We start from the raw sequence: 19,168 nt of genomic DNA on the forward strand, positions 1-19,168 counted from the left end.
ACAACATATTTTTTTAGATGTAACTATCATAGACGTAACCATTCAAAATTCTTCTAATTAGAAAATTATCATGGACTTTTAATATTATCATATATACATGTATAGTATTTAAAAATAGTACAATTCAACACAAAAACGTACACATCATAAGGTAAATACAATAATAATACATATGAGTCGGTCACAAAATGACAACATGAATGTGTCAATATTAAATATGCTTGGACCAACTTTATTTTGAAGAGTGGAGTAGAATGCAATGTTTGAAAATTGACGGCTTTCTAAAATCTTGCATCTTTATCCGAACGACAAATGACTGATTCCATGAACAATCTTTACAATCACAAATCCGAAGAAAATTCAAAGCATCAACTTCAAAAGCCATTACATTTCACAAAGAAAATTTGAAACGTTAAGGTAAAATATACAAAGAGGAGCAACGACTGAAGGATTCTTATAGTTCAGTTAAATTAGGAGTGTCTAATTGGCACAATCCTTCTCATAATTATCAAGTCCTGAAGTTTTGTAAATCCATTGCATGATGGGAAATAACGAGACAAAATGGTACAGCAGAATTCATTTTAGAAAAGAAAAAAAAATTACAAAATTAAATTAAAAAAATATCTAGTGTGATATTTATATAAAATACATAAAATGCAAAACATGGCATGAACAATAATTTGACATTAATTCACTTTCTTACCACAGAAAGTGGCCTCGTTAATCTTCAATCACGATATGGTGTAAGATCAATATTGAAGGGTTGCTTCCCCTTGCTCACCCTCTGTGAGTAAACAGAGACAATAAAATATCAAGTACAATATGATTCTAGTGAAAAAGTACAATACAAGCATCAAGATCAATAAATACAAACGTGTCGCTTGTTGGTATTCAATATTCTTGTTTGAGGCTCAAACATGGGAATTAAATATTTCTTTTGATACTCAATAAGCAAACAATATCACCAGTTGATCAACCATTGTTCTATTTAACTTATCAAAATATCGTTTTCATAATGTAAAAAATCATATTGCAAATACCAACCAAAAAGTTATTTATACTCTTATTTAGACCATTTCTCATGATATGGGGGTGAAAGATTTCTTAATAAATTACCCAAGTTATTTATACTATTAGCATATCATCCACAAAGACCTGTTGAAAAGTTTCTGAACTTATTTAAACCATTTCTCATGATATGGGGGTGAAAGATTTCTTAATAAATTACACTTAGGTGTTGTTTGGTTAGACACAATGGAATGTAATAAAAGGGGAATAAATCAATTTTCATTCCATTATTTTATTTTGTTGCATTTTAAAATATTGGAATGTCATTCAACTGGAATGATTTTTCCATCATTTTGATAGAATGACTATTCCATTCGAAATGGAAGGAAAGACCATTCCAATGTAAGAATGGAAAAAATTAAATAATATTTTTATCAATTTTTTTATTCATATTAATTTTTATTTCATTTCATTCTTATTTATTTTCCCAATCTCATTCCTATTCCTCCATTTTCATCATTCCAACCCAATGTCACCATAGCGAACCTCCATATGAATTAAAGTGCACCACTTCCCATTAATAGACTAACAACAATTTGACACAAAACTCCAAGATGCAAACCGGTCCGAACATTAGATAAAACAATGGACTTACTGCAATTGCCACAAGCTCTTCAAGAAGTTCCTCCAAATGGCGCAAGGGCTATTTTTTGTCAAAATCATAAAATAGAATCACTTTAGGAGCTTTGTCAGAAGAAACACGTAGATATTCCCAGAAAAGCATATGCCTTCTTTATATGCACAAATTAAACCTACCCATTGAGTTGGACCATCAACCGGCGCATTCAAAGGATCATCGTGCACCTAAGTCAAGTTGAAGTCATTAATCGATATATGGTCTTAAAGAGACTTTATTCAAACAATAGAACTTCGGAAAACCTCTGAATTCATAGCTTCCAAAGAACGCAACTATTTGGAAGCTAATAATATATATATATATATATATATTAAAAAAAAACTATTACGCAACAAAAGGCAGGGTATCAGGAAACACTCTTTCGTTCTAGCAAACATAAAATAACTTTCATTACTATTTTTTTTTTTAAAAAAAACTAACTCCTATTACTAGTGTAAAGACATTGTAGACTATACTTGAATAGGTAGGGTAATATATATATATATATAATCCTACTTGATATACAAATTTGCAACAAGCCCAAGGAAGAAATAAAATCTTGAAAGGATTATGTTTCAGCAGATTCTTTGTACCTCCATGAAAACTCCATCAACACCAACAGCAACAGCTGTCCTTGCAATGCATGGTATCAATTCACGAAGACCACCGCTTGCAACACCTCCACCAGCCAACTAAAAGAGTATAACGATCAACAACTTGAAGAGAGATTTGAAAACCAAAACAAAACAATGAGAAAACAAAAGAAAAAAGTTCTAAGCACTCTACAACCGTGTTTTAAGATTTAAATTAGGGTATTGCCAAGGAACACCAATGGTGCCCAACACCACCTTACATGGCATACCTTCATTGGTATAATTTAGTATAAGGTCCCACACATTTTAATTTAAAATATAATATGTGGGACCCAATACTAAATTGCACCAAGTATTGGGCACCATGAGTACCCTACAGAATGCTCTTTAAATTATCATGTCAAATAAGTTAATCATGCAAGAAAATACCATGAAAAAGAGCTACGTAAGCACATGTTAAGTAGAACTCATTATCCCTCCCCAGACAGAATGGTGCAAATGTGAAAAAACAAAACTAAACAATTATTACAGTTGATGAAAATTATATATACATATATTTATATAAATTTATCCGCACTGGCATTAGTAAGGTCTTCACGTTTCTAACTGATAAAATATTAAATTGACGTACACGGGTTACTAGAGATAAGACCCCCTTAGGACTTCAAATGCAACAGAGAGAACATCTTGGGGAATGTCAAAAAGCAGTAAAGAACAGGGCTTTTATGGAAAGAGCTCTATAAAGATCAGTACAGTTGCCTTGAAAAATTTAAAGAACGAAAAACAAATAAACTACACAAAAAATACAACAGTTCTCAAACAGAGGAAAAATATTTGTTCACATACTAGTTTGAAATATAAAACATGGGAACTGTAGATTTTTGAATAATTGATATTTTATTCATCAAAGAGAATTGCCTATTAATAGGCAGATTACATAGAAAACTATAGGCTAAGCTATACAATTAACCTAGGTCAACTAATCTCCTATAAAAATCAGGAATATACAATATATTAGGAAATAAGATAATTCGGTTTCCTTAAAGGATTGATACCAAATAAATGCAAGATATTTACATAATTCTACACTCCCCCTCAAGCTGGGTTATGTATATCAAACATTCCCAGCTTGCACACTAATTCATCAAAAACAATTCTAGGAAGGGCTTTGGTAAGAACATCGGCTGTTTTAAGTCTTGATGGAGTATAGATAGTTTGAACTGTGGCACTCTCAATCTTCTCAATGATGAAGTGTCGATCTATCTCAATATGTTTTGTCCTATCATGATGAACATGATTTTTAGCAATACTAATAGCAGCCTGATTATCGCAAAGCATTTTTATGGACTCGCCTGCAAATAGTCTTAGTTCACTCAATAATCTTTTTAGCCAAATCCCTTCACAAACACCTAGAGCAAGAGCTCTAAATTCTGCTTCAGCTGAACTTCTGGAAACCACTGATTGTTTCTTACTTTTCCAAGTAACTAGATTACCCCAAACATAAGAACAGTATCCTGAAGTACTCCTCCTGTCTCTTACGTTTCCTGCCCAGTCTGCATCAATGTAGACTTTGATCTCTCTGCTATCACTTTTCTTGAATAGAAGACCTTTCCCAAGATTCATCTTGAGGTATCTTAAGATTCTAGTAACATCTTCCATGTGTTCTTCAGTAGGATTGTTCATGTATTGACTGACAACACTAACTGAAAAACCAATGTCAGGTCTAGTATGAGATAGGTAGATCAGGCGTCCAACTAACCTTTGATATCTCCCCCTGTCTACTGGTGTCATGTCCTTTCCTGAACCCACTTTCTTATTAGAGTCCATTGGGGTTGAGGCAGGTTTGCATCCAAGCATTCCTGTTTCCTTCAGTAAGTCTAGAACGTACTTACGTTGAGAAACAAATATGCCATGTCTTGATCGAGCAATTTCCATGCCAAGAAAATATCTAAGATACCCAAGATCTTTAATCTCGAATTCCTTAAATAAGAAATCTTTCAATCTCTCCATCTCCTCCTTGTAGTCACCTGTAAGTATTATGTCATCCACATAGACAATTAGGATAGCTATCCTTTTATCTGACGAGAATCTAACAAACAAAGTGTGATCTGCTTGACATTGAGTATACCCATTCTGAATGATTGCTTTAGTGAATCTGCCAAACCATGCTCGTGGAGATTATTTAAGACCATACAAAGATTTCTTGAGTTTGCACACTTTGTCCTGATTGGAAGAGTTCTCGAAGCCTGGCGGAATGTCCATATAAACTTCTTCTTCAAGGTCATCGTTCAGGAATGCATTTTTCACATCAAGTTGGTGCAGGAGCCAATCTTTATTTGCAGCAAGGGATAACAGTACACGTACAGTGTTAAGCTTGGCAACAGGAGCAAACGTTTCTTGATAATCGATTCCGTAGGACTGAGTGAAGCCTTTAGCAACAAGGCGAGCTTTAAACCTCTCAATGCTCCCATCTGCTTTGTGTTTAACGTTAAAGACCCACTTGCAACCCATGGATCTCTTCCCAGGTGGTAGACTTGTGATTGTCCAAGTACTGTTTTTCACCAAAGCACTAATCTCATTTTCCACAGCCTCTTTCCATCGAGAATCAGTCAGAGCCTCTTGAATTGTGTGAGGAATCTGTATATTATCAATAACAGAGACAAACGCCTGATAGGATGGTGATAATGTTTTGTAAGATACAAAATTGCCAATAGGATGTTCTGTACATGCACGAACTCCCTTTCTCAATGCAATCGGCAAATCTAAATCATCATTTATTTGAACAACATTATCATGGTTAGAATTACTTAAACCTGAATGAGTTTCTGGAGAATGAGGATCCGGTTCCGATTCATGGTGGTCCTCCAGATGTGTTGTGTGCTCTATATCTTTACCAGAATTTTTTCTTCTCGTATAGACACGAATTTCTGGTTCTTGACAAGGTGCAAGAGCCATGGATGGACCTGGAGAGTTTTCAATGATTTGGGAACCTAAGGATTTAGAGGAAGATGAAACTTGATTTTCTATGACTTGAGAGTTGGAAGAATCCTCATGGTGAATACTCAGAGATGAAGTATTATTAATACTCGGAATAGTGTCCCAAAGATGAGATTCACCTGCATTCTCCTCCTGAATCACAGATTTGTAGTAAGCATGATTTTCAAAGAATGTGACTGATAGACCCAACCTGTCAATAATAACAATAACAGTAGCAAATGATAGAAACCAGATAGAACTCTGGGCAGCTTTTCATTGAACTACAGGAATTTGAGAGCATGTGTCTCTCCAAATACAAAGTCTTACTCAATACATCGATACCCCTAATGTCTCATTTCCTCTCTCTTATTTCCCTACTGCCCAATACACCCAAGCATTCCCTGCACTTGCCCGTAGGCTACACAATTCACTTAACCACAATTAAAAACTAATTCCCTATACTACCCTCGGCTGACTTGGCAGCCAGTCCACTCTTTCCCTTCCTTCTAGCATACACAAAAGTAAGCGGTGGCCTATCAATATCCCCTACCCAAAGACTAACCTTGTCCTCAAGGTTAAAATCGGGAAATTGATGTTGTATAGCTGGAAAATCTTCCCACGTTGCTTCAAATGCCGGCAGGTTGGTCCATTTGATCAAGGCCTGTGGGGGTGTCTTATGTGTGCCTGGGCGCACATCCATGACTGCCTCGGGTGTTACGGTCCATTCCCAATCCGCTGCCACCTCTGGCGGTAAGTTGGATGCCTGCTGCCGTGGTCCCAACGAAGGTCGAAGGAGTGAGACATGAAAAACTGGGTGTATGGCGGAGTCAGGAGGCAGTTGAAGACGGTACGCAACCTGGCCAATTCGTGCCAATACTGGAAAAGGACCAAAGTAACGGGGTGCCAGCTTCGCATTGCGACGTTTAGCCACCGATCGCTGCCTATATGGCCGTAATTTCACATAAACCAAGTCCCCAACCTCATACTGAATCTCTCTTCTTTTTCGGTCAGCTTGGGACTTCATTTTTTGTTGGGCTCTGTGAAGGTTCAGTTTGAGTAACTCTAATACTTCATCCCGACTCTTCAATCTTTCCTCCACCGCTGAAACCTTAGTGCTTCCGTGTTCAAATCTCACCACCGGGGGCGGTTCTCGATGATATAGAGCTAGGAAAGGGGTCATTCCTGCGGATGAATGGTACGATGTGTTGTACCAGAATTCTGCCCATGGAAGCCACGTTACCCACTGTTTGGGTTTAGTGCCAACAAAACATCGCAAATAAGTTTCTAGGCATCTATTGACCACTTCCGTTTGGCCATCGGTCTGGGGGTGGTAAGATGTGCTATGCTTGAGTTGAGTCCCTTGGAGGCGAAATAACTCCTTCCAAAACAGGCTGAGAAAAATTGTCTCTATCCAAGACTATGGACCTCAGTATCCCATGTAAACGCACCACTTCCCGCACAAATACAGTAGCAATTGTGGTGGTTGTGAACGGGTGACGTAGTGGTATAAAGTGGCTGTATTTGGTCAATCTATCAACCACAACAAATATTGTATCGAAGCCATTGGACAGCGGTAACCCCTCGATAAAATCCATAGAAATGTCCTCCCAAACCTGCTCCGGTATAGGCAGTGGCTGTATTAAACCCGCTGGAGATTGGGCGAGATATTTACTTTGCTGGCAAATAGCGCATTCCGCGACATATTTCTGCACATCTTTTCGCATACCCGGCCAATATAAGTCCCTTGCAAGTCGCTGAAAGGTCTTGAAGACCCCCGAGTGCCCTCCTATGCAGCTGCCGTGGTATTCCTGTAAGAGAATGGGAATAAAGGGCGAGGATGAGGGAATGACCAAGCGTCCCTTGAATTTCAAACACCCTTGCACCATTGAGTAGCCGCCTGTGTCCTGCCCGTGGCTGATAGCCTGTATTATTGGAGCTAAACCCGGATTGGTCTGCACATGAGCCTGTAAATTGGGCATGGAAATCAATGTTGGTACCGTTATGACAGCCAATGACACCTCTTGATGAATTCGGGACAGAGCATCAGCGGCCTTATTTTCCAAACCTGGTTTGTATACGATCTCAAAATCATATCCCAAGAGTTTCATTAGCCACTTTTGATGTTCGGAAGCAACTAATCTTTGTTCCAGCAAGTTTTTAGACTTCGCTGGTCCATTCGAACCATAAATTTGCGTCCCAATAAATAAGGACGCCATTTCTGGACAGCGAGCACAATTGCCATCAATTCTCGCTCATAGACCGATTTAGTACGGGCTCTAGTAGATAAAACTTGACTGTAGAAGGCTATAGGTCTCTGATTTTGCATAAGTACCGCTCGCAAGCCGCTGCCTGAAGCATCCGCCTCCAATATAAATGGAATAGAGAAGTTAGGCAGCGCTAAAACGGGCACAGAACACATTGCGTGCTTCAGATGAGTAAAAGTCGTTTGAGCCTCGTCTGTCCACCCAAAAGCATCTTTTCTTAGCTGGTCGGTTAGTGGCCGTGCAATCTGCCCGTACCCTCTCACAAACTTACGGTAATACCCCGTAAGACCCAAAAAACCCCTCAATTCTCGCAGGGTCCTCGGAATAGGCCACTCGGCCATGGCCCGAATCTTGTTTGGGTCTGCCGAAACCCCGTCTTCGGAGACAATGTGACCCAAATATTCTAGCTGTCTTTGCGCGAATAAGCATTTCTTGCGATTATCGTACAATCGATGCTGCTGTAATCTCTCCAAAACCATGTTCAAGTGACGTTCATGGTCCTCCAAAGTGGCACTGTATGCTAAAATATCATCGAAGAACACAAGAACAAACTTCCTCAAAAAGTCTCGAAATACCTCATTCATCAATGCTTGAAAGGTGGCGGGGGTATTTGTAAGGCCAAATGGCATGACAAGAAACTCGTAGTGACCCTCATGCGTCCTAAAAGCTGTCTTCTCCACATCTTTGGCAGCCACCCGAATTTGGTGATAACCGGACTTTAGGTCCAACTTTGAAAACAATTTTGCACCATGAAGCTCATCCAATAGCTCATCAATGACCGGTATTGGGAACTTATCTGCCACTGTAGCTCGATTAAGGGCTCTATAATCCACACAAAATCGCCAACTCCTGTCCTTTTTCTTGACTAGCAAGACCGGGCTGGAAAATGGGCTGGTACTCGGCCTCACAATACCCGCCTGCAACATCTCCGTCATCAACCTTTCAATTTCATCTTTCTGTGCTTGAGCATATCGGTATGGACGTACACTAATCGGGCCCTGCCCTTCTTGTAGGGAGATGGTATGCTCGCGTGCGCGGGGTGGTGGAAGCCCTTGCGGCATATAGAAAACAGCCTTGAAACTGTCGAGAATCTTCCCTACCGATGGTGGAATTGGGCTGTTCGTCGTTCCTTCTTCTGTTGTGATTGCACCCAACTCAACCCAAAAGCCCTCACCCTCTTGTTGTACCGTGTATATTATTGCCTTGAGAGAGATTTGCAATTTGTACAGACTGGGGTCTCCTTGTAGTGAAACCCATGAACCACCCACCTCAAACTTCATAAGCATAGTGCGCCAGTTTACCTGCATATTGCCCAAAGTTTCCAGCCACTTAATGCCAAGAATCACATCAGCCCCGCCTAGTTCTAGTGGTATGAAATCGGTGACCACCCGAATAGACCCTAAATCCAACTGCACCGAGCTGCAAACCCCATCCGTGCGGACCTTTCCACCCGTGCCCAATAACACCCCGTAACATGATGTTGCTGTAATGGGAATGTTCGTTGCCTTCACTGTGTCCGTCGAAATGAAGTTATGCGTTGCACCACTGTCAATAAGGACCGTAACTCGCTGCTGCCCAATTTGGCCTGCCAATTTCATTGTGTTAACTGAAGTGATACCCACCAAGGAGTTCAATGACAGTGTGGCCAAAGTTTCATTGGTGACCATGTCTTCAATCGGTTCAGGCGTCTGGGGAGGAGATTCAACCGGTGTGCTGCTTTCTTCCTCATCTAGAACCAAAATCATTTGCAGGGTCTTCAATTCACATTCATGTCCACGATGCCATTTCTTCTCACACTTAAAACAAACACCCCGAGCTTTGCGATCTTGGTACTCAGCCTCAGATATCCTTCGGACCTACGTGTTTCTTGCTGCCAGAACCGTGTTGGCGGCCGCAAAAGTTGGGGCTGGAGTTGACGAGGACGATGAGGCTCCACTGTACGACAACGGCGGCGGTGGCGGCGGTCTGGGTGTCCAGGCAGAGATGGATGACCTTGCTGGAAAAATGGGACTGAGATGTTGCTTGAGAGTGGCAGGCCGATGGTTCGGGTTTGGGCTGCCCAGTAGCTGGTGGCCTTCTTCAATCCGCTGGGCCATATCCATGACTTGGGCCAGGCCCAAGGGTTTCAGAATATGGATGGCTCCTCTAATTTCATCCTTCAACCCTTTTACAAAGCTACCCTCTAGAAGGTGTTCTGGAGTATCGGGTACCCGAGAAGCCAAGGCCTCCCATCTTAGCCGATAGTCCTTGACTGTGGACTCCTGCCGGACCGAAAGGAACTCCTCGGACAGAGACCCAACTGGTTGAGCTCGGAACCGCGCCAGAAGCAAGGTTTTGAGAGTCGCCCATGATGTTATCCTCCTTTGGTTTTCCCATTGAAACCAAGTCAGTGCATCTCCTTCTAAGCCGATTATGGCTGTTTCCAGCATGTGAGCTTCAGTCAATCTGGATAGTAAAAAATACCTCTCAGCCCTGTAAACCCATCCCTCTGGATTCTCCCCCGAAAATAATGGCAATTCCATCCTCGGAGGACGGAAGTCACGGCCAAACACTGAATCGGCAGTCGTATGGTGAAATTGCGAAGTTGGCGGAACCGGCATCGATCGAACCTCTGGCGAGCCCGCGGGTTGTCTACCCCTCATCGTATCACCGTCGACAGCTCTGCGAGCCTGGTCAGCGCTCACTGCCGACGAGTCTCCAATGTCTCTCGACCCCGACTGATGCAATTGTGCCACTATTAGCTGCAAAGCCTGCTCAATTGCAGGTAAGCGAGCTACATCGTCTTTCAGCGAGCCCAAATCTAGTTTCATCGCACTCATTTCCGATTGAACTTCCTGTTGAAGTGCTGAAAACTTGCCTTCCAACCCCTCGACGACTACTTCCAGCTTCTTTGCCATGGAGGAACGAAAGGGCTCTGATGCCAATTGATAGACCCAACCTGTCAATAATAACAATAACAGTAGCAAATGATAGAAACCAGATAGAATTCTAGGCAGCTTTTCATTGAACTACAGGAATTTGAGAGCCTGTGTCTCTCCAAATACAAAGTCTTACTCAATACATCGATACCCCTAATGTCTCATTTCCTCTCTCTTATTTCCCTACTGCCCGATACACCCAAGCATTCCCTGCACTTGCCCGTAGGCTACACAATTCACTTAACCACAATTAAAAACTAATTCCCTATACTACCCTCGGCTGACTTGGCAGCCAGTCCACTCTTTCCCTTCCTTCTAGCATACACAAAAGTAAGTGGTGGCCTATCAGTGACATCCATCGTTACATTTTCCGAGTTATAGGCGAATAACATTTATAACCCTTTTGATGAGAGGAATAACCAAAAAAAATACATTTGATAGATTTAGGGTCTAGCTTACTATGATTTTGAGAATGAAGATGAACAAAGGCTGTGCAGCAAAAGATCTTAGGATTAAGAAGACTAATGAATTTCGTATGAGGGAATGATTGTAAAACTCTGTGACATGGAGTTTGAAAGTTGAGTACTCGGGATGGCATTCGGTTGATTAGATAGGTGGCTGTAAGAACAGCTTCTCCCCATAAATATTTGGGAACTTGAGTAGAAAACATGAGAGAACGAGCAACTTCTAAGAGATGTCTATTTTTCCGTTCAGCAACCCCATTTTGTTGAGGAGTATAAACACAAGAACTTAAGTGTAGAATACCTTGTTGTGTGAGGTAAGGACCGAGAATAGAATTGAAGAAATCTTTGGCATTGTCGGTCTTGAGGATTTGAATTTTAGTAAGAAACTGAGTTCGAATCATAGAATAAAAATTTTTAAAAATTTCACTTACTTCTGATTTTGATTTTATGAGAAACACCCAAGTTAATCTAGTATGATCATCAATAAAAGATACAAACCATTTTTGTCCAGTTATATTGTTTACACGTGAGGGACCCCACACATCACTATGGATCAATGAAAAAGGTTTGGAAGATTTATATGGTATTCTAGAATAGGTATTTCGAGTGTGTTTCGCAAATTGACAGATTTCACAACAGAAAGATTTTGGATTTTTATTAATAAATAATGAGGGCAACATTTTTGACAAATATAGAAAATTCGGATGACCAAGACGATAGTGCCACAACATAATATCACTATCTTTATTTGAAATAGACAGATTATTTAAAGAAAACAAACTGAATTTCTGAGTTGTTCTAACGGATGGAGTGTCATCTTGTAGGATATAGAGCCCAGAACACATCTTAGCACTGCCAATCATCTTCCCCGAATCCAATTCCTGAAACACACAAATTTGAGTAAAACTTAGTCACACAGTTTAGGTCACGAGTAAATTTACTAATAGACAGTAAATTACAATCCAGTTTAGGCACATAGAGAACAGAAGTGAGAGTTAGGTTCTGATTTATGTTGACTGAACCAGAACCCTCAACCTTAGAGGATGTGCTGTCTGCAATTTTCACTGTATGATGCTCTGGACTTGTGTGAAATTCAGAAAAAATATTTGCATCTCCTGTCATATGATCTGATGCTCCCGAATCAAGAATCCAAGGGTTAGTAGTTCTTTTATTGACAATAAAAGCTACTGAATGGTTACCTTTCATGGCCAACAGCCCTGTACCAGGTGTAGTATTTGGCTTTGCAGCGATGTGTGACTGATTTAGGAGTTTCTGAAGTGCCTCTAACTGTGCTTTAGTGAAAGGTGATGAATCAGATGTGTCCCCTTTTCCTTCAGCAGCAACAGTATTTAAAATGGCAGCGACATTCCCGTGACTCTCTGTCTTTCCATGATTTCGGCTTCCAATCAGCAGGCTTTCCATGAAGTTTCCAGCATGTTTCTTTGAAATGCCCAGGTTTACGATAGTGATCGCACCATGGTCGACCCTTCTGCTGCCCTCTTGCAGCAAGAGCAGATGACTCGAGTAGATGGAAGAGGAGAAGCGCCCATCATGACCTTCTTTCTGCTTTCTTCATGTCGAACCTCAGAGAATGCTTCTTTGACTGTCGGAAGTGGCTTGATACTCATGATCCTACTCTTGACAGCATCAAGTTCATTATTGAGACCATGAAGAAATTTGAAAGTTCTCCTTTTCTCTACAATACTCCGGTATAGAGTAGTATCATCTGTACACTTCCAAGAATAGGTTTCAAATAGGTCCAATTGATGCCAAAAACAAGCAAGAGTGTTAAAATATTGTGTGACTGTAGTATCTTCTTGGCGGAGATCGTAAAGAGCGGCTTCAATCTCAAATAATTCTGATGTATTATCAGAATGAGAATAAGAATCTTTAACAGCATCCCAAAGTTCCTTGGCTGTCGAATATAAAAGAAAGTTTTCTCCTATATCATTATTCATTGAACTAACCAGCCAAGATTTGATCATGTGATTATCTATTTTCCAAGTTTTATACTTTGGATCATCAGATTTTGGAGTCTCAATCTCCCCTGTGAGATATTCCTCCTTCCCCTTTCCACCGATATACATCATTACTGACTGTGACCATTGAAGATAATTATGGCCATTGAACTTGTGGCTGGTGACCAAAGAAACAACGTCATTATTGTGAGATGAAGAACCGATTGATGCATGTGGATTAGAGAGGGTTGATGGATAGGAGGATGCATCTAAGTTTAGGCTTTCTTTTCCAGTAGCCATGGTGAAAGTGATGCGTGAAAAAATGAACAGAGGAGAAGGGCTGGTACGATTTAGAGAAAGAATGAGTGAGAGAGGCTGGTGCGATTAGGGAAGAAAAGAAAGAGAAGAAAAAAAATATATATATTGCGATTAAAACCACCCCTTCTGATACCATGTAGATTTTTGAATAATTGATATGTTATTCATCAAAGAGAATTGCCTATTAATAGGCAGATTACATCAGAAAACTATAGGCTAAGCTATACAATTAACCTAGGTCAACTAATCTCCTAACAATCAGGAATATATAATATATTAGAAAATAAGATAATTGGGTTTCCTTAAAGGATTGAAACCAAATAAATGCAAGATATTTGCATAATTCTACAGGAACAATTAGCACCTTTCTCCCAGCAGGCTGTTGCAGTGAATGTGTAACATCAGCAACCTACATTAAAGGCATTAAATCAGATGATTTGATCATCCACCTAAAACAGTATTAACGGAACTAAATGTGAAAATGATCACAATAAATGTTTTAGTTTTAACTATTAACAGAACATCTTATTTGTAAAAGGTGAAAGCCAGAGGAAAAGTATTTAACTAAAGACAGAATATGGTAAGTAAAGAAAATGTGAGCACAGGTAGTCCAATGTAAATGAAAGAGAACCTACAGAAAAAAGTACGTAAAAGCAGAATTCTCCAAGGCAGCCAAACTAGGATGAAGCTCGTAATATACATAATCTACTTTCAAGTCATAGGTGTACACTTTTTTTTTTCATTTAGGTGATATCAGTTTCTCCTGAGATGTCTGATCAATTCAAAGTAAGGATATCAATTAATAGAGTATATATCCTATGGGTGCTCATAAATGTATAAAGGAGAGAACCATAGAAATATTGGAACAAAGTTAATTTTTGAAGCCCAAAAGAAACTCTCTACAATTATAACATCAGTAGTATTCCATATCAATTCGTATATAGAATTCATAGGGGATTTCTCTCCAAGCTTAAATTCATTAACAGGATGCATAAGTTCTAATAGAATGATTAATTTAAATATATATTTATATTGTTTTAATAAGAGCTTATTCTGCAATGCCTTGATCCCACATTAAATTTCTTTAACAGCTATTTAAAAAACAAAGCAGCAAATAGTAACAATAATCAAACTCAGAACATTGTGAGTTTTTGCTGAAACTGTGGTACAGATTGCTAAATGAATTAAATTTAAGCTAGGGCATTCCTTCCCAGAGTGAAGAGCTATTGATGTTCCATGTAGAGAAGGCAAGACGGAAAAGTTTCTGTGGGCTACGGGTGTTTCAACTACTTTTTGGGAGGGTTTGGTTGGAAAGAAACAAAAAATCTTTTGATGGACTCTCCAACGATATAGATAGTCTTTGGGATAAAATCAGGTTATGGGTAGGTATCTGTTGACGCAGTTCTTCGCCAACAGATAATTAACAGAATAAAGAATGGGATTAGTGCTAAGTAATGAACCGTAATAGATGAATGATCTTAAAATAAAATGATGACACGAATACTTTTTTAGGTGGTTCAAAGGTTAAAATCTTTCTAGTCCACCAGCCAATATTATTGGTGTTTTTCTGATATGCTTTACAGGGTATTTCTTTACAAAATAAAATCCAACCCTTTGCAACTCCCAGGGTCTTCATATTATTATAGGGAGAGGGCACCTGGGGGTTGGCAAGGGAGGTCATCCCGTAACATTCTTACCCATCATGTCACTTCTGTGACATTCATGATTAATTCCTAAAACCTGACAATGAAGTGTGGTCTAATAATTAATAGGTAAGGAGGATAATGGGCCGCATGGCCCAACATAGTCGTAGGTGCCTGAACATGCATGTTTATGCTGCGTATCCGAGAATTCAGGAATATATCAGACACGTGATGTCTGATATATGCACGTTTACATCGCGTGGTTGACTTTACAAGGGGTCAGAGATGCCAACCCAAGCTCGTACCTCGAGCTTGTTGTATTCTTAGCCCGTGGTGTCGATACTTCCGACCCGACTCAGTAATCTTATAAAGCCCGTGGTTGACGCACTCCTCGGTCCACTCAAACTTCTTATTCTCCCGGAGCAGGTTGTAGAATGGCAGGCACTTGTCGATAGATTTAGAGATAAACCGATTAAGGGCCGCCACCCTTCCTGTCAGGCCTTGAACGTCTTTTCACGACCGAGGTGAGGGCAGCTCGAGCAACAACCTGATCTTATCGGGGTTTGCCTCAATTCCTCTGGTATTGACAATGAAACCCAAGAATTTTTCAGATGCGACCCCGAAAGTGCACTTCTGCGGGTTAAGCCTCATGCCGTATTCTCTCAGTATCTTGAAGCATTCTCCCAGGTCGGAAACATGGTTATTGGCAGTTTTCGACTTGACCAGCATGTCATCAACGTACACTTCCATGTTCTTTCCGATCTGGTTGGCAAACATCCTGTTTACCAATCTCTAGTATGTAGCTTCGGCGTTCTTCAGCCCGAACGACATGACCTTGTAACAATAAACGTTAGTTGGAGTCATGAAGCTAGTGTGCTCCTGGTCCGCTGGATTCACGGCGATCTGATTATAGCCCGAGTACGCATTCATAAAGGACATGAGTTCGTGCCCCGCCGTGGCGTCTACCAATTGGTCGATCATCGGCAAGAGGAAACAGTCTTTGGGGCAAGCTTTGTTCAGATCGGAGAAGAAGATGCAGGTCCTCCATTTCCCGTTGGGCTTCGGGACCAACACGGGATTGGCGACCCAAACTGGGAACTTAGCTTCACGGATAAAGCCGCACTTTTTGAGCCGGGCTACTTCCTCTTCTAGGGCTTCAGCTCAGGTTGTTCCTAGGCGCCTCTGTTTCTGGGACTTCGCAGGCACGCTCTTATCCAAATGGAGGGTGTGCATGATGACGCTTGGACTGATTCCCACCATATCCTCATGAGACCATGCGAACACGTCCAGGCTCTCCTGCAGGAACTTAATCAGCTCCGCCTTCCTCTCGCCACATAGGTTTTTCCCGAGCTTTACCATCCGTGACGAATTCTGTGGATCGATATTTACCTCCTTGAGCTCTTCAATAGCTTGGAGCTCGGATTTATCCTTGCCTATTCTGGGGTCAATATCATCACTTAAAACGATAGTTTCCCCTTCGGCACTTTGAGGTTTTTCAATCTCAGGATTAGACAAAGGTTCCTGAGATTCCTCATTTCCATCTTGGACGGTCATCGTTAACTGCCCGAGTTTTAACTTTCCCTTCATGGAAATTCTATAGCATTCCTTGGCAGCAAGTTGATCGCCACGGACCGTGCATATACCCGTGGAAGAGGGGAATTTTAGCGCGAGGTGGCGGATGGAGGTAACGGCTTCAAACGCTATAAGTGTAGGTCGATCCAAAATGGCATTGTACGCGGCGGGACAATCGATGAGCACAAACTCGAGGAGTTTTGAGACTGTCCGAGGTCCCTCTCCCAAGGTGATCACTAGCTCGATCGTTCCTATTGCCGCCGACCCTTCTCCAGAGTACCCGTAAAGCATCAGGGAGGTTGCTTTCAGCTCGGTGACAGACAAACCCATCTTCTCCAGCGTGGACCGGAACAGTAGGTTTATCGAGCTCCCATTATCGACCAGCACTCTCCTAACCCTCCGATTAGCGAGCTGCACTGCTACGACCAGAGGGTCATTATGAGGGAACTGGACATGACTGGCATCTCCTTCAGTAAATATGATTGGTTGCCTCTCCAATCGTTGCTGCTTTGGGAGATGTTGCTCAGGGACGAACTCCACTCCATTATGAGCCTTAAGTTCGTTGACGTATCTCTTTTGGGCACCTCTGCTCGTGCCGGCCAGATGGGGACCTCCAGAGATCATGGAGATCTCTCCTCCTATCACGGGAGGAGGGACGTCCTGATCTACCCGAGACCCGGGCTGACTGACTGGGACTTCTGGAGCTGGATGGCCTGCGGGAACTCTATTCCGAGCATACTGAGCCAAGGGTCCGGCTCTGATGAGAGTTTCGATCTCATCCTTCAAGTGTCTACAGTCATCGGTATTGTAGCCAATGTCGTTGTGGAACCGACAAAACTTGGAAGGGTCTCGCTTTCCCTTCGGGTGCTTTAACGACTCCGGCTTCTTCCAGGGGAGGCGAGCAAAATTTGCTAGGAAGATGTTCTCCCTAGAGTGGGTGAGCTCGGTATAAGTCGCGTATACCGGCTTAAATTTTTCTGCGGACTTGTTCTTCTTTGGGCCGTGCTGGTTGCCCTCGTCGTTCCCCTTTCTCTTGCCTCCACCAAACTGGTTATTCTGCGTAACGGTCTGGGTCGCTGTCACGACCTCTGTTCCCACTCCAGCGGGCTGTTCAGGGACCTAGCAGGTTCCTGCGGCTGAGGCTTGCGCCTCCTCCAGGTTAATCCATCTCTGGGCCCTATTTAGGAATTCATTTACTGTGCTGACTCCCTTCCCTTGTATCTCCTTCCAGAGTCCCCCTCCGACGAGGATTCCAGTTCTCAAAGCCATGAACTTGGAGCTGTCATCTGCATCTCTGGCCCGAGCAGTGACGTTTGCGAATCTGCTCAGGTAAGCCTTCAGAGGCTCGTCGGGTTGCTACCTCACGTTTGCCAAGGTGTCGGACTTGACGCGGGTAGCCTGGGAAGCTCGGAATGCTCTCTTGAAGTCAGTAGAGAAAGTTTTCCACGAGCTGATTGATTGCTTCTTACTCTGTTTGAACCACTGTTTGGCCGGCCCAGTCAAGATGGAAGGAAATATTAGACACCTCAACTCAGGACCAATGTTGTGGGCCATCATCAAGGTATTGGACATCCCCAGATGATCTGATGGGTCTCCGTCTCCGTTGAATTAGGACAAGTGCGGCATACGGAAACCAGGTGGATACGCCGTTGCTGCTATGCTAGGGGCGAAAAGCTCGAGTTCGTCCCCTAAATCATATTCATCTTTTTCTTTTTCTGATAGGAGCTTCCTCATCAGCTCCTCCATCTGAGTCAGGCGCTCACGGGTTTTATCCTGATTTCCTTGGTTGTTCCAAGGCTGTTCAACAACTCCGAATCCATTGTACGCGTTTGGCGGGTTATTGTCCCTCCTATCTTGAGATAAGTTATATGGGACGTTCCCGCTGTCGCGTACCTTGGACAGATCTTCCATTTGGCGAACACGACTGCCGTTTCCCACCGGGTCTCCCCTTTGAGAGTTTAGACGATCTCGGAGGTCGCCCCTCAGGGCGGCCTGAGGACTTTGCGCCGAGCTCAAGCGTTGGCGCAGGTCCCCGCCGGAGAGGTCACTTCGACGGCTTCCGATCCAATAGCTCCCATTTGAGAAACTTGGAGCCCGCCTCTGGGGACGAGGATCCGGGACTTCTCTGGGCGCTCTGCTACGATTTGACAGTCCGACGGAAAGAGGATTTCTCCTACTGCTCCCATGAGCCGGAATGTCTCGGACTGGTTGGGGAGGAGACGGGTATCTTATCGGTGAAGGAGGATGCCTGACTGAGGATGCGATTCTGGTCCCGTCAGGGCGGATCAGGTTAGGTCGGGGCCGCTTGGCTCTACCAACCTCCGGGTCCTATGCTCGGCGGTCTGAGCTGGGGGCAAGACGGCTGGGCGGGGCGGGCTGTCGCTGTGAGCCCTCCCCGGATCTCCTTCGCGAGCTCCCTCGAGCCTCCTGGACGCGCTCGAGGGCGGAAGTGAGTTGGGAGTTGAAGTCCGGACCGATCGGCTGTACTATTGCTCGGCTCTAGGTAGTTCTTCAAAAGTGGTCTCCCGGCGGTGCGATGTGGGAGTAGAGTTTGATGTCGGGGGTCTGATCGACCAGCTAGGCCTGGATCGATTACCCCGGCAGGAGTTATGAGTCTCGCCTTGCCTCTTTCCGACGTTAGCGTTGGTTGTAAGAGGGAGTAGTTGGGCCAAATCCTCTTAAATCTGCTGGTTAGCTTTCGCTAGCTGGCTCCTCAGCTGTGCATTCTCTATTTCCACCGCCGTGTAGAAATATGGGTTTGAATTGGGTGGCCGGGGA

The 19,168-nt window shown here is 42.5% G+C and overlaps 1 protein-coding gene across 4 annotated transcripts in view; it reads right to left on the minus strand.

The window, feature by feature from the left end:
- Positions 1 to 296: 296 nt before the first annotated feature.
- Positions 297 to 19,168, minus strand: part of LOC133823215 (2-dehydro-3-deoxyphosphooctonate aldolase) — a 34,852-nt gene continuing 15,980 nt past the window's right edge. Inside the window, exons 9-14 of one of the 4 annotated variants that reach the window (XM_062255862.1) lie at positions 13,540 to 13,584; positions 2,278 to 2,376; positions 1,825 to 1,872; positions 1,664 to 1,711; positions 704 to 784; positions 297 to 333 (exon numbers count right to left, since the gene is read on the minus strand). In XM_062255862.1, coding sequence (XP_062111846.1) covers positions 728 to 784; positions 1,664 to 1,711; positions 1,825 to 1,872; positions 2,278 to 2,376; positions 13,540 to 13,584 — 297 coding nt within the window. In that variant the 3' untranslated portion in view covers positions 297 to 333; positions 704 to 727. Of the gene's footprint in view, positions 334 to 355; positions 785 to 1,663; positions 1,712 to 1,824; positions 1,873 to 2,277; positions 2,377 to 13,539; positions 13,585 to 19,168 lie in introns of those variants that run through there. The other 3 variants (XM_062255861.1, XM_062255860.1, XM_062255863.1) reach the window with 3 other exon arrangements.

Source organism: Humulus lupulus, chromosome 3 (genome assembly GCF_963169125.1).
Source record: "Humulus lupulus chromosome 3, drHumLupu1.1, whole genome shotgun sequence".
NCBI lineage: Eukaryota > Viridiplantae > Streptophyta > Magnoliopsida > Rosales > Cannabaceae > Humulus > Humulus lupulus.